The sequence below is a fragment of the Glandiceps talaboti genome, chromosome 6, assembly GCF_964340395.1.
Source record: "Glandiceps talaboti chromosome 6, keGlaTala1.1, whole genome shotgun sequence".
NCBI lineage: Eukaryota > Metazoa > Hemichordata > Enteropneusta > Spengelidae > Glandiceps > Glandiceps talaboti.
Window position 1 is genome coordinate 24,917,353 of NC_135554.1, and position 25,831 is coordinate 24,943,183.

Genomic DNA, 25,831 nt, shown 5'->3' on the forward strand with positions numbered 1-25,831 from the left:
CAAAAGCTCAGAGAGATATATTTATAAGAATTTGTCATTGATTAGTTAATGTTCCACTTTTAACGTTAATCTTTTAATTTGTTTCTCCTTTCAGGCGAGAACATATGGATGCACCAATGAATGACAATCAATGAATCTTTCACAAAATTGACAGCAACCTGAAAGGAGATGAAGATTTAAGACAACCAAGATAAGTTCTGCTAATTGTTATTTAGAATTCTCAACCATTAAAGCTTTGCTGCAGTCAGATTGCACATACACAAAATTGATTTAAGTTCACTAGATGTTAGAATTATCTGATTGAGGATATGTACATGTAATGTTTATCACCTGGAGTTATGTCTTCACCATGACCTTCTGTTTAGGTTGAAATACTAGTAACTTTCAACTTTAAATATGGAAGTTGACCGCTCTTTAAGTTGTACAGTACAATGTATTTTTTTAATTCACTTACATTAATAATTTGCCAAAGGCACACACAGTGGAACACAAGCAAATATGTCCAGATTGCCAAATCTATGAAAACTAAAAAACAATAGACAATGTTTAAATTTCATGTTTGGAAATTGTTGATGTGCATATATAGTTATTATACAGGTTGGTGTGCATGGTGCAACACCTGGAGGGTTGCATGCAATAAAAGAATCAAAGAAATGTCCACAAATGTGGTAGATTTACCCACCCTCTGTTCTTTGCATTTTGACCAATACCTTTTACCTTTCCTTGCAAAATCGAATTCCATTGAGAACAAATGAACATGCAATTGGCTGGAAAGACAGTGAAATGAATGAATTTCACCAGTCATGTAGCATATTATTTTGAGTGTGTCAGATTAAAGGTAATGGCATGAACATAGAGACAGATATATATTGGATGTAGGGGATTATTGGGGCAATACTTCGATAGTTTCTTTTGAAGACATATTGGAATAAGACGACATATATCACCAACTCTTTCACACTGAATGATGCACAACACTTCAAAAACCTTCCACAACTTCAACAGTATGGTCAAACCCTCAGTCTTTATGGCACAGCCTGATCAACAACATATAATTATTGAATACATCAGATGTCCTGAAGTCCAGTAAGAAAATGTAATATTTCTGTTTTATCAATAAGTTCTGACAGACCCACAGTTTATATAAACACATCACCCTCTGGTTTGTATTGTTGGTTGGTTGATGAGTTGGTTGGTCTGTTAAGGAGTTTTTTGGTTATCAAGGTTGGTTTGTTGTCTACTGGTTGTTATTTATTATCTTGTTTATAGTTGTTTGGTTTGTTGGTTAGTCGGTTAGTTGGTTTGCTTGTCAAGTCCATTTATTTGTTGTTTGGTTTTGTGGGTCACAAATATTGTTGTACATCAATGATGCATTGAATTGGATTAGAGGGTGCTGTGACTATGTACACCATGGGTAGGTCAAAAATTTTCTTTTCTAGCCTCTTTGATGTGGGGTTCTTTTGTACACTTCTAGCAACTTCAATGAAAAAAATGTTTATTCAAATCGATCAAAATCTGATGCCTTTAATATCCAGATATGTTGTTCATTAGGCCAGGCTATACAAATTGATGGAGTAACCATACTGGTGAAGTTATGGAAGTGTTAAATGAACTGATGTGCCCAATTCAGTGTGAAAGAGTTTGTCACATTGCCATCTCTTTCCGGTATATCGTCAATTTCAACTGTCAATGTATTGAAACAATAATGTCATATTTCCTATATATATCTGTCTCAATGTTCATGGCATGAACTTTCATCTGACACACCCAAGATAACTTGCTCCATGATTGGTGAAATTCATATTTATTTCACCGTATCTTTTTTTGCCAATTTCATGTTGATTTTTTGTCAAAGAAATTAGATTTTTACATTGAAAAGTGAAAAGCACTGGTCACAATGCAAAGGATGGAGTATGGATATATCGGCAACATTTGTAGCCATTTCTTTGTTTCATTTAACTATGCAGCCATCCATGTGTTTCTCCACGTGAACTGAAGTTAGTACTTCATGGAACTGTTTCCTGTTGTCCAGCCACAGTTAATGATCAGTCTCAAAGTATTGATCATAATTTGCATACTGCCCTGCAGACTTTTATTTTTTATTCACAAACCACTGTGACATCCTTTGTCCACGAGTTGCAAAATGCTGTCTGCAAGGCAAGTTGATTTTACTCTCTGTCCAGATTTGCAAAGTGTTCATCTTGTGTCAATCACCAGCTGCATAGCATGATATTTTGAAGATATTGAATGACAATCGGTGATCATTCATCTATATTATGTTCACCAGTTATAAACTAATGTCCAAGACAGAATGGTAATCTGCAGGTAATCAATGATTGGTTATAATCAATTTATTGTTTTAGCATTACCATGATATGGCTTACCTATATTTCTCTCTCGTTCTACTCAGACAACACAACAAAATCAAAATGTGCAATAGACACCTGCCAGTATTCAAATATGTTACAAACTATATGAAAAAGGTATTTAGAGCTGATTGTTGTTTTACTTATTTTTTCATATATCTCCTTCTTACTTTCTAAACCTGTGCTAGTCTTGATCTAGTTTTGCATGATCAACACACATTGTTTCTATAAGAAACACTTGCTCTCTACCACAGTTGGTTTTGATTTGATTATCAGATAGTATTCTTTACAGATTAAAAACCACAAAATGCATCCTCAATGGTACACAGCTGCCAGAATTGGTGTCCACTGCCCTTCTGCTCATGACATGTCTCTCCTTAATGAACACATTATTTGAGAATGTACATGGCTTATTATATCTTAATTTTGCATTCATTGATATATAGGTGTTAATGATTTTTTAATTGTAGGCAGCAACGTCCTCTGACCAGAGCACCTCAAGTGTGAACTCTACATGTATGCCCAATATTAGCTACAGTTGGTGCAGAAATACAGTCATAGACTTGGGTCCATCACCTAGAACACATCACAGTCCACAGCAGAGAAAACATTACACAGAAGGAAGAAGTAGTCAAGACTACAATGTACCATTATATATCACCTAGAACACTTGTCGCAATCCACCACAAGATGTAAATATTGTACAGGAAGAGGAAGAAGTCCACTAGTTACTTTCAGGGTTGGTCAGCTTGTCTTTGTAAGAATTAACAATTTTTAACAAGTCATTTGGAAGACTATGTAGCAATTGCGCTAACAATGACATATTAAATGAGTGACCTAGAACATAGGGCTAGTCTTTGTAAGAACCGGAAGGTGTAAAATGAACAACTTATATTTCCTAATTCTTGTTCATATTGTCAACTTTCATGTGAAGCATGTATTTATTATTTGTCATCAAATCCATACCCAAGTACAGTATTATTAACAATTATTAGTAAACAATTACTAAATTCAGCCATTATATAAACCGTTTCCAGTGAGTTCCCTCAAGTTAGTAAGTATAGCAGTCCCCCCTCTCAAATAACATATATTTGATAAACAAAAAAAACAATGAAAAATGATTACAGCTACTGGGGTTTAAATATTTGAGATTTCTTTTTAAAAGGCATACTGGCTTGAAGACTCTGTGGGTTACCTGGTATATAACGCTATTATGGGGAATATAATTGTTAAGGAATCATTGATTTGTAAATTCTGAGATATTTTATAATTTGTGAAAATCACTTACAATATGGTATCCTTTATAACCAGCACAAGCTGTCTCTAAATTATTCTTGGGGTTACTTATTAGCAAAGCCCTAAACACCTGCCATGGCCATTGTCTTTTACATGGACTTGACCTGATGAGGGACCTACCGAGGTAAAAAAAAAGACTTAAAATTAACCCCAGATGCAGCTTAGTTGATAAGTTTGGTACTAGACTGTGATAATCCATTTGATGTAATAATGGTGATAACCTGTTCAGTGAAAGATGATGTGCAAATTTAGTGGGAAAATGTGATATCTACTAGGGGGCTTGCACCCTGAAGTGGCTGACAGATTTGTGTATTTATTGGGGATGTCCAATGAGTCTTATATAAAATGGGACAAGAGAAACATAGCCACCACAACCACAATATTCTTAGCAACATATTACAAATTGATGGGGTCAGAAGAAGTGAGATTAATTGGGTATTATTCTAATTTATGTAATCCCCAGCAAACATGATAATGGCAGGTGCAACTTTAAACTCTGCAATTATATCAACTGACATAAATAGTTTCAGTACAGCAATTGTGATATAATGTTACTTAATTAGTGCCATTTTGTAATATCCTAATACTACTTCTAAATTAAATAAATGCTTTCTCACTTATTTGATTATGGAAAGTATTTGCTGGGCATTTACATATAAAATATGAATTGCTAGTCATATTTATCAAGAATTTGAATAGTATTATAATCATTTCATTACAATTGAAGAATGCATAACCCATACATATCTTCATTTAATTTATTTGGTAGACTGTTGCCCAGTCCCTTTGCGTATGCTTTGGTCACCTCTAGCCTAGGCACCTAACCCTAACCCTAACCATTAACCAAACTAATAGATTTAACTATATTCCTAACCATATCTGTAAAGACTAACACAAATCACCTTTTGGTGGTTAAGCTTACGCAAAGACAAAAAGCAACTTGGTCTACCATTTTTAATATAATGGGGGGGGTAGCCATACATTTTTTATTGGGGGCAGTTATACATTGATTAGGGGAACAGCTATACTTGATTTTTGTGGAGGGAACACCTGTACTGCTTTCATGAGGGGGAATAACTCTACAAATATACTTTTATGAGGAGACAACTACACACTCATTTCATGGAGGGACAACTATATTAATTTTATGGGAGGGATCTCTTATACTTCATTTTGGGGGAGTACTTTACTTTAAGACAGTTATCACTACCTCAAGGGGGACAGCTGTACTTTACTTTGTTTGCACAAAAGCTACACTTTATTTTGATTGAGGAACAGTTACACATTTTAATACTTTCATTCAGAAATAGTTACGCTTTGATTGGGGAACAGTTACACTGTACTTTGATTGGGGAACAGTTACACTTTACTTTGATTGGGGAACAGTTACACTTTACTTTGATTAGGGAACAGTTATACTTTACTTTGATTGGGGAACAGTTACGCTTTACTTGATTGGGGCACAGTTATACATTACTTTATTTGGAGAACAGGTACACTTTACTTTGCTTGGGGAACTGTTACACTTTTAAACTTTACTTTGATTGGGGAACAGGTACATTTTACTTTGATCGGGGAACACTTACACTTTACTTTATTTGAGGAACAGTTATACATTTACTTTATTTGGGGAACAGTTACACTTTATTTAGCTTGGGGACCTGTTGTACTTTACTTTGATTGGGGAACAGGTACACTTTACTTGGGGGAACTGTTATACTTTACTTTATTTGGGGAATAGTTACACTTTACTTTACTTGGGGAACTGTTATGCTTTACTTTGGGGAACAGGTACAGTTTACTTTGATTTGGGAACAGGTACTCTTTACTTTGATAGGGGAACTGTTACACTTTATTTTGATTGGGGAACAGTTCCACTTTACTTTGATTGGGGAACAGTTACACTTTACTTTGATTGGGGAACAGGTACACTTTACTTGGGGGAACTGTTATACTTTACTTTATTTGGGGAATAGTTACACTTTACTTTACTTGGGGAACTGTTATGCTTTACTTTGGGGAACAGGTACACTTTATTTTGATTTGGGAACAGGTACTCTTTACTTTGATTTGGTAACAGTTACACATTACTTTGATTGGGGAACAGTTACGCTGTACTTTGATTGGGGAACAGTCACACTTTACTTTGATTGGGGAACAGTTACACTTTACTTTGATTGGGGAACAGTTACACTTAATACTTTGATTGGGGAACAGTTACACTTTACTTTGATTGGGAAACAGGTACAGTTTACTTTGATTGGGAAACAGGTACAGTTTACTTTGATAGGGGAACAGTTACACTTTATTTTGACTGGGGAACAGTTCCACTTTACTTTGATTGGGGAACAGTTACGCTGTACTTTGATTGGGGAACAGTCACACTTTACTTTGATTGGGGAACAGTTACACTTTACTTTGATTGGGGAACAGTTACACTTAATACTTTGATTGGGGAACAGTTACACTTTACTTTGATTGGGAAACAGGTACAGTTTACTTTGATTGGGAAACAGGTACAGTTTACTTTGATAGGGGAACAGTTACACTTTATTTTGACTGGGGAACAGTTCCACTTTACTTTGATTGGGGAACAGTTCCACTTTACTTTGATTGGGAACAGTTACACTTTACTTTGATTGGGGAACAGTTACACTGTACTTTGATTGGGGAACAGTTACACTTTACTTTGACTGGGGAACAGTTACACTTTACTTTGATTGGGGAACAGTTACACTTTACTTTGATTGGGGAACAGGTACTCTTTACTTTGATTAGGGAACAGTTACACTTTACTTTGATTGGGGAACAGTTACTTTACTTTGATTGGGGAACAGTTACACTTTACTTTGATTGGGGAACAGTTACACTTTACTTTGATTGGGGAACAGTTACACTTTACTTTGATTAGGGAACAGGTACACTTTACTTTGGTTGGGGAACAGTTACACTTTACTTTGATTGGGGAAGAGTTACACTTTACTTTGATTGGGGAACAGTTACACTTTACTTTCATTTGGTAACAGTTACACTTTACTTTGATTGGGGAACAGTTGCGCTTTACTTTGATTGGGGAACAGTTACACTTTACTTTGATTAGGGAACAGGTACACTTTACTTTGATTGGGGAACAGTTACACTTTACTTTAATTAGGGAACAGTTACACTTTACTTTGATTGGGGAACAGTTGTACTTTACTTTGATTTGGTAACAGTTACACTTTACTTTGATTAGGGGACAGGTACTCTTTATTTTGATTTGGGAACAGGTACTCTTTACTTTGATTTGGGAACAGTTACACTTTACTTTGATTAGGGAACAGTTACACTTTACTTTGATTTGGGAACAGGTACTCTTTACTTTGATTAGGGAACAGTTACACTTTACTTTGATTGGGGAACAGTTACTTTACTTTGATTGGGGAACAGTTACACTTTACTTTCATTTGGTAACAGTTACACTTTACTTTGATTGGGGAACAGTTACACTTTACTTTCATTTGGTAACAGTTACACTTTACTTTGGTTGGGGAACAGTTACACTTTACTTTGTTTGGGGACCAGTTACACTTTACTTTGATTAGGGAACAGTTACACTTTACTTTGATTGGGGAACAGGTACAGTTTACTTTGATTAGGGAACAGTTACACTTTACTTTGATTAGGGAACAGTTACACTTTACTTTGTTTGGGGACCAGTTACACTTTACTTTGATTAGGGAACAGGTACAGTTTACTTTGATTAGGGAACAGTTACACTTTACTTTGATTGGGGAACAGGTACACTTTACTTTGATTAGGGAACAGTTACACTTTACTTTGATTAGGGAACAGTTACTTTACTTTGATTGGGAAACAGTTACACTTTACTTTGTTTGGGGACCAGTTACACTTTACTTTGATTAGGGAACAGGTACAGTTTACTTTGATTAGGGAACAGTTACACTTTACTTTGGTTGGGGAACAGGTACACTTTACTTTGATTAGGGAACAGTTACACTTTACTTTGATTAGGGAACAGGTACAGTTTACTTTGATTGGGAAACAGTTACACTTTACTTTACTTTGATTTGGTTACAGTTACACTTTACTTTGATTGGGGAAGAGTTACACTTTACTTTGATTGGGGAACAGTTACACTTTACTTTCATTTGGTAACAGTTACACTTTACTTTGATTAGGGAACAGGTACACTTTACTTTGATTAGGGAACAGGTACACTTTACTTTGATTAGGGAACAGTTACACTTTACTTTGATCGGGGAACAGTTACACTTTACTTTGATTGGGGAACAGTTACACTTTACTTTGATTGGGCAACAGTTACACTTTACTTTGATTGGGGAACGGGTACACTTTACTTTGATTGGGGAACAGTTACACTTAATACTTTGATTGGGGAACAGTTACACTTTACTTTGATTGGGGAACAGTTACACTTTACTTTGATTGGGGAACAGTTACACTTAATACTTTGATTGGGGAACAGTTACACTTTACTTTGATTGGGGAACAGGTACACTTTGATTGGGGAACAGTTACACTTTACTTTGATTGGGGAACAGTTACACTTTACTTTGATTGGGGAACAGTTACACTTTACTTTGATTGGGGAACAGTTACACTTAATACTTTGATTGGGGAACAGTTACACTTTACTTTGATTGGGGAACAGGTACACTTTGATTGGGGAACAGTTAGACTGTACTTTGATTGGGGAACAGTTACACTTTACTTTGATTGGGGAACAGTTACACTTTACTTTGATTGGGGAACAGTTACACTTTACTTTGATTAGGGAACGGGTACTCTTTACTTTGATTAGGGAACAGGTACACTTTACCTTTATTGGGGAACAGTTACACTTTACTTTGATTGGGGAACAGTTACACTTTACCTTGATTGGGGAACAGTTACACTTTACTTTGATTGGGGAACAGTTACACTTTACCTTGATTGGGGAACAGTTACACTTTACTTTGATTAGGAAACAGTTACACTTTACTTTGATTGGGGAACAGGTACACTTTACTTTGATTGGGGAACACTTACACTTTACTTTGATTTGGTAACAGTTACACTTTACTTTGATTGGGGAACAGTATTATATTTGATCATTTATTTACTGTAGGGTAACTATATATTATATATTTGTATATATATATATATATATATATATATATATATATATATATATATATATATATATATATATATATATATATATATATATATATATATATATTAATTATAAGAAGACATGTGTGTTAATTATTAATATCGACATGTAAATGTTTCAACTGTTATTTTGCTTTTGAAAAGTACTACATTTTTATAAATCTCAATAAAGCATTATTATACTCATTGTTATCACTGTTTCCATCCTTATTTGCTTCCACTAGGAAAAGCCAGTAGAGGGCTAAGGGAATGGCTGATATCTATCAGTCCTATTCCTGATATACATAAATTCAATTTCAATCAGACCTGGCCTACATTTTGTGCACTGTAGGTGACGTAAGCACATCACTTTATTTCAATAACATCTAAATAAGCCCCCAATGGCAAAGCTGGGGGGGCACGCCATAGGATCCTGTGTGTGTGTGTCCATCCGGATCCACCTCTATCTCAAATACACACATTTCAATTTCACCCAAACATTCAGTAAACATCAAATAGTATAGCTATCCTGTGCATATGCACGTTCCTTCATTTCTTGACTCTTGCCAAAATGGCGACCATTTTTTTGTTGTACAAAATTCACATTTTGCCTAGTAACATCGGAAGCTTAGTATATAGACTTTATATTAGTGTCTACACCTATATTTTCAATGACAAGCTTTCTAATGGCATTGACCTTGACCTTCAATGTAATCTTGTCATAAAATTAACATTTTGCCCCAGTAAAATAAAAAAAAACTTGGGAGATAGACTTTACTTTAGTGCCTACATCCGTAAGCTTTCTAATGACACTTTGACCTTGACCCTCATCTTCAATGTCACAGGCAATACGTTGTTAAAATGCATATAATTATATAGGTGACATAAATGGGCCACTTTGTACTAGACCGTGTTTAAATATCAGGTATAGTAGTTCACATGGACTCATCACTTCATTCTATTACCTTTGCGGTAATGTCTGGAAACCATTTTTGTTGTAAACATTCACTTTGACCTCGTACACTGAAACCAGAATAATTCTTTATTTGAATAAAAATTTCTTTGAAAAACAACAACAATGTATTGCATGTGAAACAATGATCTGAGTAAGGGATTGCGAAACAGTCGGGTGAACACATATAGTCCTAGTAACCGCGGGGAAAAAAGTTAAGACATTTTCATTCACAAAAATGAATGCCAAACTCAAAACAGTTGAAGAATATATATGAAACTTACGAAGGATCTGTCGAGGGACTGGTGCTAGTCTAGCTATAAGGTTCTGTAATTCTCGCTTCGTTTGTCTCAAGTACATTGTTAAAACTGACAATATAATGATAACATAAACTGGTATGTGGTGATTTTTAGAGTCAATAACGTATAACTGCGAATGGGGCATATCGATTTAAGACACGTACGTAGCTTTATACTTGTATGTCGAAAATAACGTTCGCGGAATCCTACCCCCCCCCCCCCCCCCCGCCCCCGTACAAGACTTGGAGTCTGATACCTGGTTTGGTGATAGATCTTTGATTTCTCAAGGCCATTCGTGTGAACCAATAGAACATTCCGTATTTAAAGGTTGAGATCAGAGGAAGTAAACATCTATCAGACCAAACAGGTCATTTCGAAAAGCACCGAGTTAGAAGTCGCCACTAGTGTCCAGTTGACTGTTGAGATTAAATTAAAAATTTTCATTCACGCAAAATTATGTAATTTACGATTCAGGCGTTTATTTCATAAGCATTCACGTTCGAAGATAACGATCATTCACCAATAATGCAATATTCACCAATTCACCATTCACGCGTTTTTAAAAAAATGCCTTAACCATTCACGTGAAAGGTAACCCAACCCCCCGATATGACAATTAGTAATACGTAAATTACGTAATGTAACTTTCAAGCAAAACGCACTGTGGACGTCTATAAGCAGTCTATTTGTGAACTAATCTAATAGTTAGGACTAAACCACACCACGTTTATTTATCACTGCCTGCCATTGCCAGAATGCCCTTTAACCTTTAACCTCGTTCTGACAGGGTCATCTGATAAAACCGATAATATAGTGAAGGAATAAATCTTGTCTGGTATGTCACTTAATGGTACATGAAGGAAACGTAATCTTCAATAAACAAATATGTTTGTAAACAAATTATTAACGAGGACAAATCATATCATTACATGCAGGTGTAACTGCAAGTAATATCTCTACTTTGGCATTTCTCGTGCATTCAAAAAAAAATCGTCTAAAGTCTGATAATTTAATCAAAATTGTGATCCTGTGATGGGATATTCAGTGTTAAACATCAATTCTAGCTTTGATTGTTGATTTGACTTTTGACAAAATAATTCTGTGTCTTCCCTCGATCCCCTGTCAAAGGAATAAAAAATATGAAAATACCTTAAGAATGACATCAACTTGATACCAAAAACCAGCATTTAGCAAAATTTCACATTTTAATCAATTTCGTTTATCTGCAACAAAAACGATCATAATACATTATATGTCATGAATGTCCTGGTAAAACAATCCCTTTTATGAGTCAAATCCGTGCAAAAGTAACACCTCCCCCCGAGTAGTCATAAAATTGTCACCCCTCACGGAATGGCATAGAATTAGAATTGCAAGTAAACATACAAAAACACGTGTTATTCCGTTGTTGGGCTGAAGGCACGCAAAATTAGCTGGTTTAGAGGTCAGATTTAGTCCTTCATGTAGATAACAATCAAGAAAAAGTCACGGTCACACGCCAAATACGCGAGGTATAAAAAGGAGCAAAGTCGCTTCACCCCAATCAGACACAGTCTGGATAATATAGTGGGCAGATGTATATGTACTATTTCAACATCTCGACCAAACAATGATAAACACTATATTATAAAGTTGGTCTTAGTCCTGTATATAGACTGAACTTTCTATAAACTCTAAAACTCTGTGAAGCAAAGACTAACAATTGGATAACAGGGACTTCAAGAATACAGGTATGTCACATTCCGTATTGGCAGTTATTGTCTTTTTTCATGACAATTTGATTTGAAAAAATAACAAATAATACGCTAATTTTACAGCTAGTGCATGTGTTGTGTTCTTATACATAATCTGTTGATAATACAGTCCCTTAAAAGTAACAACAATGTTCCCAGTTAAGATAGAATTCGCCCAGGGGACCAATTTCCCTGAAAATTTAAAAGAAAAATTTGTTTCTGGTCCTTTTGAAATAATAAAATACTTTCGGGGTTCACCATCTTTATTTTTAAGGAAATAATAAATATTTTCTTCTAGCATATAGTTAAACAATTTATTCGGCGTCCATATTGAATTGTAGATTGGCTTAATTTTGATATATTATCATTTTGAGTTCTATTTAAAAAATATGTACATTTTACACGCTAGATCCCCTCCTCTGATTTTAGCTGGGAATGGGGTTGAGTTTAATGAACAAAATAACTGTCAGAAAACGTTTCTAAAAAAATTATTTCCGTGGGGAAAGATACCAGTTGAAGAAAGATGGCCTTGTATATGACACAGCAAAAATATCTAGTGAACGCTTATAAGTCGTCCGCAGGAATGAAATTAAAACTCTCTGCCTTTCTGATATTTCAAATAAAAAAAAATGTTTATTATTAGTTATCAAAATCTACTCGATGATGTTTGTGGGACTCTTTGCTAGAACGAAATGCTACAATAAAATGATGGTCCAGGTACAGTCCTGCCAAAGTGAACGACCTTTGAACTTTAGATATAGTTGTGCAAGAGGCAGATGTCAAAGGACAAGTCCTGGCCTTCACTTTCTTACGAAGCACCATAATCGATTTTGATTGTAAGACAAGTATTAAAATTCCACGAAATATCACCACTTGCTCATCCCTTTTTTTTCATTCGATCTCACAGCTACATTGCCCAGTGCTACCTGGAATAACTGAAGGTCAAACGTCGCGTTTGTTCTATGAAAGAAACAGACTCAAAAAAGTTCAAGGCAACAAAGACAACAAGTGTAATAAATCTAACGACAGTGGGTGACAACAGCGACATTGTGACAGACTGATCTAAAACTCTGATAAATTCAGATTGATCACGGGGAATATCCAAGATAGAAGATGAGCAAACAAGAACACCCAATATTTTCAGAATATAATTCGCTATTGACTGTCAACAGGAGAATAAGAAACGGAGGATGTTTGACAGTATCCATTTTGATGTTCTTCGTGTTTGCAACAGTTGCAGTCTTACTGGCAACGACACTGATACGTGAGTAATATTATAGTAATCCGTTTTCTTTTTATGTTTTACACAATTTACACAAGTTGTTGTACAGCTCATTTCAAGTTACCGGTCACTGAATCTGTTTGATGCAATCAAAACCACTAAGAAACTATACGTGCTACACTTTAAGATACTACATGTAGGTAGAATGATTGAATACAGTTTTTTTCTCCAACGTCTATGATGAAATGCACTAGTGTGCCACCATGCAGACATCAAATGCAGATGTGTCAAACATAGCCGGTGAATGGTAACTTGAAACGGACGGTCAGCCGCTTCGGTGAAAACATTCTGCCAATTTCCACCCTGTACCTAGTTTCATTGGGTAAATGTTATACTTTTAGTTGTTTGGCAGAGCTATAGAAAATTTTTGGTTCACTGAGAACAAAACAATGGCACTGTATAATCCTTAATTATGTTTCCACTTATGAGATAACAGTAATACGAAAACCTGGAATTGAATCGAAACATTGGCATTTTAATCCGAATAATATCCAATATGGTAGACTAAGTGTACATACAGGCTTGGATAACCATTTTGTTTAGCAAAACTTCTAAGCTATAAATATCACTCTTGAAGATCAAGAGGTCAAGGCCATAATTACTATTTTATTTTTAAAAAACATTGTCATGTTTGAAGAGTGGCCAATAGACATTCAAGGTCTTTATACCAACACCAATACATCTAAAACGTCGAAATATGTGTCTGAAACGAACGAAATTGAGCTTCGAATATCAACTGTATTTAAATACATCAGACCTTTTGGCATTACAGTCTGACTTAACGATATTCTAATCCAGTAAATCATATTAGAAGACACACAAAGCTATGTTTATTTCACATTTTATGTCAATTTCATGACATTTGTACATACATTTTGTATATTTCCTAGTTCGATGTGACAGCTTCACTCATCCAAGCGAAAATATTTCAGGTGCAGTAAAATACATGTTTATCTTTTCCCACTGCGGATATTTTGCTTGATTTCTATTCTACGGTAGAAGCCACAGGGACATGTAGTATTTGTTAGATTGTTCTTTTCTTGTGGAAAATATCACACGAATCCTGGTACTACAAATGTATCAATAGTACGCTCTGTACTATACCATAGATGCAGGTAGTGAAAGTTACAACACTAATTATTTTGAGCCTGTAGACAAGTAAAATAAAAACCTAAGAAATACTACATGTCCCTGTGGTATAAGCCATCGTTTCTAGTCTGATACCATGACCATCCTCTTGTTTTCTTTTCCTGTGACAGTAATTTTTATGTTTGTATAGATTTGAACTCTAGTCTGTAAGGTACGCCGTGACGGGGCGCCCTCACACGTCGGTCAACCGGGAGTGAGGAGGCCAGTGAGGGCGGACCGACACCACGTATCTTACAGTCTAATTGGAACTCTACAGTAGGAATAAATTCATTTTATACTGAACAACTCTATAAGTTTATGCTTTCTCGTGCACGATTGAAAAAAAAATAGGTAGCGCTGACAAACATGTTCAACGTAAATTGTGCCCGAGGACTTGCCAGAATAACCCTGTCTTTATTTCAAAACTGTATTCTCATTAACTTTTCATTTTCTGCCTATTTATCTATGCACTTTATTTTTGTCTTACATTTGAAAGGTGTAGACACATCAATATGATATGATGGTATCATCAAGTTACAGTGATACAGTTTCAAAAAACCCCAAAAAGATCATGGTTTTATGTTTTGCAAACACAGTCGGTAAACACAATCTCAGACCACGTGGTCTGAGACGCAATTATATTAATCCCCACGTCAAGTCCGATCTGTGCATGCGCCGTATGCTGTATTAAAGATACCATTTCTCTAGTTAATTTGTGTCTTTTCTGTTAATAATCATCTTTGTCATCAATAGATGGGAACGGTAGTGGCAAATTTGGAGTGCGCCCTCAACGACATAATCCACCACATATAGTCTTCTTTCTAGCGGATGATCTAGGTTAGTGATGAATTTGCCAACTTAGTTTTACACTGGGAATAAAAAGTACTTTGTTCAGGAAGGAAGACCTTGACCCATCTGTGTATTTTGAACAGCCTCGAAGAAATGAATACTTAATTCTAATATGATAATAATACAGTATGTAATTGTAATGACCTCTGAATGACCCAGCTTGGTATAATAAAATGACAGTGATCATTGACGCATACTGCAAAAATGGCGGGAAATGGCCACTCTGGGTTTTTATTATTAAACGAATTCGTCATGAGTGATTGTACATCTCCGGAAGACTTCGAGAAAATTTGAGCGATTCTCAATCCTCAGTTTTATTAACAACAATAATATTAATCGATAAAAAGACGCTAAGTTGAACATTTTTGTTTCATTATTCTAGGTTGGCATGATGTTGGCTACAATAATCCTGAAATGTTGACGCCAAACATGGATAGGCTTGCCGCTGGGGGCGTGATTTTTAACCAGTCGTACACACATCCAACTTGTACTCCGTGAGTTAATTATTACTATCTGACTTGCAATTTTTTCCAAGGATCGTGATTTACAAAGATATAATAACACACAATCAGTTCAAAGATTTTAACATTGAGCTTTTGATCTGTCTTGGTCGACGATCCTCATCAGAATGAGAAATGCTATAGTAACAGCCACCTATCTAGTGGTCAGTTGGTCACTATGGAATTTGTCATTCGGGATCGTCGACCAAGACAGATCAAACTGCCACCTAGTGGTCAGTTGTAACTATTGAATTTGTCATTCTGATGAAGATCGTCGACCAAGACAGATCAAAAGCTCAATGTTAAAATCTTTGAACTGATTGTGCATGTGTAATATTTGTAAATCATTTGATCTACCAAGCTGATAAATATGTTTTTGTCGTCCATGGATTGTGTTAAACAAAAATGTAGATGTCGATCAGCTTTTGTTGAGGTGCTATTAATTTCTATGTTTTTGCATGTTACTATAATGAAGTTCATCAGTATATACTTGACCCACGTTCACAACTTATATCAAAAGGTTTCGGTTTGCCAGTAAGCTAAGGTATAAAACGTCATACGAACGTTTTGGTTTGACGTGCAGCCGCACACGACAAAAAAATTTCACGTGGCTGAAATCCACTAAAAACCCGTACCGTTCTCTGTAGATATGTCGCAAGAAAAAGACAATAAAGCATAGTCAAATATCGCAGTCTGAATCAAATCAGGCGAATAAAACATTCCCATCACATTGCAGGAGTCGTGCAGCATTTATGAGTGGTTATTATGCTTTCAAAACAGGAATGCAGGTTAGTAAAATTTACCACGACCATATATGGAATAGAAATTTACATATATTTTCATACATGAATTATTAATTATGAATGGCAATGAAGATGAATGGGGCATCCCGCATGCATTGTATCAAGTCCATATTGGTTGTAGTTGAACTAATGTAGCATAAGGACATGCAATCCGTCCCTTACCCAAGTGTATGAGCAATGTTGAAAAATAATCGACGAAAATGAAAACAAAGGACCGCCCTTGAGTACCTGAGTTTGTGTCATTACTCTTTATAGTGTTGTAGGATAGCTTGTCGTCCAAGCTACCTTGACTCGTAGTGGTCACTGCTTTACCCCCCCCCCCCCTTTACCAACTAAGTGATTTATAATTATGTAAACTGGGCAATTTCATTTCCCTCTATCTACAGCACAGCGTGTTACAGCAGCTATCTCCTTACGGATTGCCCTTAAATTTTACCACGTTACCAGAAACGTTGAAAACTCTAGGATACACAACACATATGATTGGAAAGTAAGTCTGTACTTTTTTCTTTTTTTTTGAAAGATTGGATAAGACCAATCTCAGGGTTATGATGCATTTTGTGATCCATAACTCTTTTTTTCAAAGGTCATGTATTAATGATCACCGTTCGTTATCAAAATTTGTTCGGTATCTGAATAAATACTTCATCTTTCGAGAGTGAAAATATCAGGTTGCGACCAACAGACAAACGAAGACCTTATTTTTAAAATTAAACCACGACGGAAATGTAAAGAAGACGGACTGATGTTGAGAATGTTATTATCATGAGGAAAGTCGTTGTAAGCCATGAGCAAAGAGTTGATGGAAGAAGATACCTCAGAACCCCCTCGCTCTTAAAATCTCTTTAAAAACAAAATCTATACAATAGGTACACATATCACAGAGTACAAATATATATTTACAAATGATGTCAGATGAATATAATGAATATTAACTTTCAATATTATCAAGATGGAATCTAGGGATGTGTAAAGAAGACTATTTACCTTTGAATCGTGGCTTTGATACATTCTATGGTTACTGGAATAATTATATCGAATACTATAATCATAAAAACCAGGACATCCATGGTTTGTTAGGAACAGGTATGGCATTGTCTACTTCCCTGTGATTTTATTGAGAGAGAAAGAGAGAGAAACAGACAGACAGACAGACAGACAGACAGACAGACATACAGACAGACAGACAGACAGACCGACCGACAGACACACACACAGACAAACAGAGAGACAGACAGACAGACAGACAGACAGACAGACACAGACAGACACAGACACAGACAGACTAGAGAGGCAGAGAAACAGACAGAGAAGGACAGAGACAGAGATATGTACAGGCAGGCAGGCAGGCAGGCAGACAGACAGACAGACAGACATACAGACAGACAGACAGACAGACAGACAGACAGACAGACAGACAGACAGACAGACAGACAGACAGACAGTTCAAGAGTTATTGACCCCCAAACTCCAATTTCTGACTACATTTAAACGAAAGTACAATATGTTGTTTCAGATTCCGACAAATTGAATGGATATGATTTCTGGGACAACACTGGTATGATACTCGATAACAGCACGTACGCCAGTGTAAGTAGAGCCTGTATCTTCTGTGTGATTCTAGGGAAAGTGGGTAGGGTGTTAGAGCTCAGTCATTTGCCTTCCACAACGGTATTTACTTACGTCAAAAATACAGACGATGCTAGAATGCACACTTATAAGGCCAATAAAGGATAATTGTTTCTGATCACCGTGCGCACCACTTTTTTCGTGTTTGTCCAGCCCATGCAGTCTACAGACCTGGGGGAAAACACAAAATAACATTCCTTACATTACTTGCTACTTCATTAGTGAAGGCAACTGCAGAGTCAATCATGAACAAGCAAATGACATCTGCCCCACATACACACTAACAGCTAAGTCTTGTTCTAAATTACTAAATAAAAGAGAACAGTAACTGCCATAAATTATAGACTGAGTGATAAATTTGCTGAGAATAAATTTTTTTTTAAAAATCGCGTCGTCGCACCACATTAAGACAAAATGACCTGACCAGAAACAATTATTTTTTTGACCTTAAATGTTGTATTTTTTATCTGCCTGCTAAACAAATAAATATTGACATCACTGCCAAACATCCAAAGTAAGAAAAGACAACACAATTGAGGTCTTATTTGAGTCGTTGAAAAACTTGTGGCATGAAACATGAAATATATTCTGCTAGTCAATTGACTATCTACTATACCTTCTTACCGTAGTAAATAAAACGTGAAATATTCAGACAAAGTATCTCTCGTTTTAGTGGCCTTATATATCATTTGTCAATTCTAAGTCAAGTGTGTGTATCATCCTGTAAATAGAGGAAACATCACAGGGATGTTCGATGTGTAACATCCACTGTACTCGTGTTTTGCATACTGATTGTAGTTAGAAATTGAGAACAGCTCAGCTCCACTTGTAGTGTGGTCTGGAGTATTGAAACTGATTTGGTTCCTCTGGTCTTTAAATATTTCAGTATCTATTCAACAATCGAGCTGAGAAACTGATTGAAAAACACAACCCAGACACACCAATGTTTATGTACTATTCAGCAGCACTTCCACATTTCTTTCTCGAGGTAAGTTTGTTTTTCTGTGGTGGTGGTGGTGGTGGTGGTGGTGGTGGTGGTGGTGGTGGTGGTTGTTGTTGTTGTTGTTGTTGTTGTTGTTGTTGTTGTTTTGACAGGATAATATCAAGCAGAAATGAGTCTTTATTTTCGTCACAATATTGCTAACACGTCACATCACATCATGTCATATTACGTAGTATTGGTCATATAAATTGACCTGTATACATGCATGCATGCAATTTAATGCATGCTGTTAAACCCCATATCATATCATAGCATTATATGTGTAACACAACATTTGATAAACAATAATATATCACAGTGATTATATTCAACTCAACTCTACTCTATTCTACTCTACTCTACTCTACTCTACTCTACTCTACTCTACTCTACTCTACTCTGCTCTGTCTGCTCTACTCTACTCTGCTCTATGCCACTCCACTCTAATATCCTCGACACTCTAGTATAGTCTACTATATTCTACTCCACTCTATTATAGTGTAATATACTCTTCTCTATTCCACTCTATTATAGTATACTATACTCTTCTCTACTCCACTCTATTATAGTGTACTATACTCTTCTCTACCCCACTCTATTATACTCTACTCCACTATAATATAGCTTACTATTACAATTAAATATACTCTAGTCAGTCCACTATACTATAGTCTACTCTTTTTAATAACTCTACTCTGCTCTACTCTTGTCTACTCTACTCCACTCCACTCCACTCCACTCCACTCCACTCTAGTAACGTAATACCACGTTACAACATTCCACGTGATATGTACAAACATGTCATATATCACACCACATTTAATACACAAGGGCGCATATCGGATATATAATAGCATCTCAACCTACCCCTATTACCAACCATACTGTGCCTGTTATACAATTAATATCAATTAATATTAATACGTCTATTTTCAGGTACCAGAGAAATATGAAAAACTATATCCAAATCATAAAAATAGAGACAGACGAGTTTACAATGGTGAGTGTAGCTCATATCAAATACATATATTATTGTCTAATTTTCGACTTACAAAGTGACCTGCGAATGATAACATACCGTCATAAACTATAGTCAATTAACCCTTTGTTCATTGTATCGTGTGAACTATTTGTACGGTGAATTTCACAATACCGTGCAGCTTTTCTGTTTGACATTCATTTACGCCTGTATTCTGACACCAGGTATGGTTTCCATGATGGATGAAATTATCGGGAATATCACCAACAAGCTAAAGGAGAAGGGAATGTGGGAGAATACACTATTTGTGTTTATGAGTGACGTGAGTTATTGTTAAGTCATGCATTATATTGCTATAGACAGGGTCGTCTGTTTGTTTAGACAATTACATTGAAAATATTCGGAAATACATTTGAGTTTTGCTCCAAGAATTTTCACCATTACGAAGGTTAACAATCAACGAGATAATTTCTATTTAAAAAACGCACACACAGAAACACACACACCTTAATTGACATAATTTCTAACATACATCGCCAATAGGTTATATGCATATGATCGCTGAAGTGAAGAACGAAAAAACTAGCTTTGGTTCTAGTCTTAGGCAGGTTCCACAATCGACTCTTTTCTTGTTTCAAATTGGACTGTTTTCGTCTCTAGTCTTTGGGGAAATAGTGATAAAACATTGACCTTGAGTACATAACAATTCAAGGTACATCTATAATAGCCTAGAGGCTTAATCGACTCAAGAAGCTCTCTAAACTAAGATAGCTTCTTGAGGTAATTACACCAAGACAAGTCTCAGCTTAGTTACATGTCTACAACTGATGCGTAAATTAAGAGTACAAAGAAAGTAGTTCGGGGCTAAAATTCTAAGATTATGTGTTAGAGAAATTAAATTGGGGTTTGAGTGTGTGCCTGTTGAGGATTGAGATGGTAATATATAATTTCTTAGAGGATAATTCAGTTTATAACAAGTATTCGTATCTATATGTGTCCTGCAGGACGGTGGCGCACCTAATTATGGCGGCTCCAACTTTCCTTTACGGGGATCCAAAGCAACACTGTTCGAAGGAGGTTCCAGAGTTGTTACGTTTGCCCATGGTGCGATGCTTGAGAAGAAGGGCTATACAAACAATGGGTTAGTTTGTATTTGTAAATTCTATTCTAATTTTCTGTGGTTAAAGCAATAGCATTGACTCACCTGTCTTGTCATTAACTGTAACGTAACACTTTTGTCTTGTTGGCTAATTATGATAATTTTTTTCTCAAAATTAATCATATATACTTTGGTTTAATTTCTTCATTGTCTCTACAGACTCATGCATATGAGTGATTGGTATCCAACCCTTGTATCGCTAGCTGGTGGTAAGCCAGGTGAGTAGAGAAATGTTGAATTATATACAAGATCATAAAACAAAGGGATCTAGCCCTAAAGGTAAATTCACGCCTACTTTGTTATACGTATATTGTGGTGTGTTGAATCTCACTTTTCCCACATCACATAACATGTACTTAATTTCACACCTCTCAATTACATCTTCTGTAAAGTGATAAGGTAAATTTGATATATATTCTGTAACCTTATTACCATTTCGTCATAAGTTACATTGCTGACTTGTTGACTGCACCTTCCTATCAGTTCAGCCACCAGTCATGTTAAGTCATAAGTTAGGTTGTTGTTTGTTTGTTTTTGTTTTTTGTGTTGTTGGTTTGATTGTTGTTGTTGTTGTTGTTGTTGTTGTTGTTTTTGTTTTTTTTGTTGTTGTTGTTGTTGTTGGGGTTTGTTGTTGTTGTTTTTTTTGGGGGGGGGCAAAAGTCATTTTCAGCCAGCTATTATCTTAAAGTTTCTAGAATACCTCTCAGACTCCATGGAGACATGACGACTTTGTCCGTTACATAGGAACTTGACGAATGAATATTCAAATATCAACCAGGCAGTTGCAAAATCGTCCAGTCAGTCGTTTTGTTGGTAAATATTGTGTTTCACAATCGTAAGGAATTTCAGTTTTATTCATTTTTCAAAAAGGACACTATACAAGTTTTAATTTACTAAGAACAGGATAAAAATAATACATTTTAAAGGTTTGTTTTTACATTTTCTAGTGTTTTGTACTCTTCGGTTAAAACAGTTAATTTATTTTGAGTTACACTATCATGCAGGAGACAGTAGACCTATACATGATGGGCGAAACAAATGAATTTGTTAATATCCATATCTTCAAACAGACCCAGATATGGACGGAATGGACGTGTGGAATATGATTTCAAAAGATGAACCATCACCAAGGGATGAAATCGTCTACAACATAGATGACATCGTGCCTGTGAAAGGTGCTGCTATCAGGTGAGCAAATCTATTACGTCACTTCCGGTACAGAAACCTCACTAACAGTTTAGGTCAATGATTGCACATATTTTTTCATCATTTATCTGTTCTTCAGAATATTTCCTGATATGCTGCAATAATGAAGAACATTCCAAATTATTGTTAAAAATATGACAACTTCCCCACCATGACATTATTCGTAATAAGCTTGCTTTAATATTATAAAATTCTGTTGGAGCAGGTATTTTCAGCTTCAACCGCAGGGTAAAGAACGAATAATTAATTTTGTTCTCGAATAATTAATTTTGTTTTCCGGATTTCTAATATTATTTTCATGTTTTCTCTATATTCATCCTTTACCCTGTGTTTCAACCAAAACTTAAGTCTGATAATTTGCGTAATAAAAGCTTTGAAAAGTATACAAGAAATTCAACTTTACATAACCAGTGCAAAACGTACTAATATTTATCCAGGTATTGCATTTCAAACGGAATCGTATTAAACTTATAAAATACAAATTGACACCTTTTCATATAAAAATATCACAATTTTTGACCAAAATCTGATTGAAATTCACTAATAAGGCCAATTTTCTTTTTATTATGCCAGAAAATCTTGGGATGTGCTGATTTCATAAAACTCTTTCTGATCCGGGCGGTGAAATATCATTAAACTACTACATTTTTTGTCGGGTCAAGCAATGCCTTGTTTTAGGTTTACTGATTATAATACTAATATTCCTCGCAACGACAACCCAGTCCTTAATGTTCACTTTTTTCTCCAAGTTACTTAAATTTAGGATGTCTGTTTACCTATACCTAAATCTTACTTGATATGACTAATTTTATATGACAACAATACACCTCTTTGTTGTTTTTAGAGTAGGTGATTGGAAACTTATTCAGGGGAACCATCAGATGCTCTATCCCATAATATATAATCAAGGTAAGAAACGGTGCCATGTAAGACAAAATCTTTCTGTGAACATTTAAAAAAATCGTACTGTGGCAGAGAGAGAGAGAGAGAGAGAGAGAGAGAGAGAGAGAGAGAGAGAGAGAGAGAGAGAGAGAGAGAGAGAGAGAGGAGGGAGGGAGGGAGGGAGGGAGGGAGGGAGGGAGGGAGGGAGGGAGGGAGGGAGGGAGGGAGAGAGAGAGAGAGAGAGAGAGAGAGAGAGAGAGAGAGAGAGAGAGAGAGAGAGAGAGAGAGAGAGAGAGAGAGAGAGAGAGAGAGAGAGAGAGAGCGAGCTCAGCCTATAAGTTAGTTCTAGGATTCGCTGTGTACGTTGATAGAACATGCAAATACGAAAAGACAGTCAGAGGAAATGATAGTTATGGTGGTAATATTTAAAACCTCTCTCCAAATATAGGGGAAAAACATTCAAGAAAATGATATCCGAAACCGAGAAATCATAAAAAACGCTTTTTATTCTGCCTGACCCCTGTGCTCTGCTGTCTACTTCAACGTCTACATAATATTTTTTTACATGATAAGGGCCAGTAACTTATATATTTGATTGTTGTAACAAAGGGACATCACACTTAAAAAATTTAAATAAACAATGTAGACTGTATGACATGTAGTCATTTCCTATTATTTTGTAGATTCATGGTACAAACCTGCTACTAAGGAAAACCAGACCGTCGTTGCAACTCCATTTATACCAACAAGTCAGCCAGGTCAAGAGTTTCCACCGAAACCTGATGTCTTGTATTTGTTTAACTTAAAAGGTAATGCCATTTGTAATGATTATAATGAAAGATGATGATGATGATGATGATGATGATGATGATGATGATGATGATGATGATGATGATGATGATGATGACGGTGGTGGTGGTGGTGGTGGTGGTGGTGGTGGTGGTGATGATGATGACAACAATGGAGAGGATGCAACAAACGTCACCCGCAAGACGCAATATTACTATATGTAACTTGTGTAATTGTCTGATCTAAATTTCTACTTGGATATTTTACAGACGATCCGACCGAACGAAAGAACTTGGCCCAAAAAGAGACTGAGAAAGTGACCGAACTTCTTGATCGTCTAAACAACCAACGCTCCAAAATGATGCCAGCTTTCAACCCTCCTCCTAATATGGCAGCTGATCCCGCCAAAACAGGTGGTGTTTGGAGGACAGGATGGTGCTGAAACTCTCTGACATTTTATAATTAGAAAAAAAGTGGGTCATGAATTTTAAGCTCAATGCGAAGAAAAATAACTTAAATATATAAAATATAAAAGACTGTGTTTCGTGATAAACTGAGTTGTTTCTCACTTCTCATATAATGATAAATGTCTTTCCTAAGTTATCATTAATCTGAGTTATCATCAATATACTAGTATATATTTGTATCAAAAGTATGTATTATGCAAAATGACGCGTTTTCTTGAGAAAACTAGCTTTTTATGGTACATCATATCATGACTGTTGAATGACAATTTATGGATTATCCGGTTATAACTGACACTTTCTTGGTATAGGAAGTATAGAAGTGTATTATTCAGTCCTTGAAAATCAAGTTTAGGCAGAAATGTGTGTTACCGATAACATGACCTCAGACAATAGGGTAGACAGGTCCCGATTTGATTTGATTTGATTTGATTTGATTTGATTTGATTTGATTTGATTTGATTTGATTTGATTTGATTTTTTTATTTTTTTATTTTTTTAAATTGTTTTTATTTTTGCTTCGAACCAAAAACAAATGAAATGTCGGTTAGAATACCCCTTCTGTTATAGGTTTGGTGAAATATGTACCGGTATCACTGGGGAAAGAAAACACGTGCAAGAAGGTCAAGAAGGCAAAACAATTTTTTCTAATGTTTAAAAAATGTTTAGGATCAGCGGTTATCAGAAACACACATTTTCATTGCCTTGTTACAGACGTTTCGCGCCAAGGCTTATCCTCAGTGTAAAGGCAATATCAACATTGGAATTAGAGGAAACAGGCAAGCTATATATAGTATACATTGAACACACTACACTGCTTGCCTTCTTGGTATTCAGTTTACGCCATTGACAACAATTTTGAAAACAAAATTGGCTTATGAAATGTAGTTAACGATCCGTATTCAAATACGGTGAAACACAAATGTGTCAACATTGTTCTGAAATATACTGACAAAGTAGCAGGTCTATATGCACTGCATGTTTATTTAATTGTTGTATTCTGTGAGCAGCTATAAATATATCACGATTTCAAACGTGTCAGGTGTTTTTGTTATAGAAATACTTACATGTCAATAAAGTGAAGATCTAAAAGGAAATAGAATCTGTTAACGTTAATTTTCTCTTGAAGCGTTTTCTCTTGAAGCGGATGCTTCGTTCATCTCAATATATTTGTTCAGTAGACGTTTGGAGTTGAAGAATTAATTTTTTAAAAATCTCTCAAATAGTCACCCAAGTAATGTCCCAACCAAATACCACGGGGTAGTGGAGGAATATTACACACATATTGCCTGGCTATGAGGACACACTAGTGCACTAGCTAGTAGGCGTCGATTAACCCTAGGGCTGTTGTATGGCAACTGCTTCCTTGATGCTGA

The 25,831-nt window shown here is 35.7% G+C and overlaps 1 protein-coding gene across 1 annotated transcript; it reads left to right on the top strand.

The window, feature by feature from the left end:
* Positions 1-1,006: 1,006 nt before the first annotated feature.
* LOC144437010 (arylsulfatase B-like) lies at positions 1,007-24,433 on the top strand. Its single transcript, XM_078125878.1, has 17 exons — positions 1,007-1,086; positions 12,976-13,067; positions 14,967-15,050; positions 15,445-15,556; positions 16,299-16,350; positions 16,752-16,855; positions 17,318-17,451; positions 17,882-17,955; positions 18,881-18,982; positions 19,913-19,976; positions 20,180-20,277; positions 20,960-21,096; positions 21,274-21,332; positions 22,185-22,302; positions 23,165-23,229; positions 23,886-24,011; positions 24,261-24,433. The coding sequence occupies exons 1-17, from the start codon at positions 1,007-1,009 to the stop codon at positions 24,431-24,433; spliced, it is 1,674 nt and encodes a 557-aa protein (XP_077982004.1).
* Positions 24,434-25,831: the final 1,398 nt, after the last annotated feature.

Bases quoted from the DNA above. Each gene is read 5' to 3' on its own strand.
- LOC144437010 (XM_078125878.1), top strand. From the start codon at position 1,007: ATGGTCAAACCCTCAGTCTTTATGGCACAGCCTGATCAACAACATATA. The intron at 13,068-14,966 runs GTGAGTAATATT...TGTCATCAATAG, and splicing joins ACTGGCAACGACACTGATAC to ATGGGAACGGTAGTGGCAAA. The intron at 23,230-23,885 runs GTAAGAAACGGT...ATTATTTTGTAG, and splicing joins TCCCATAATATATAATCAAG to ATTCATGGTACAAACCTGCT.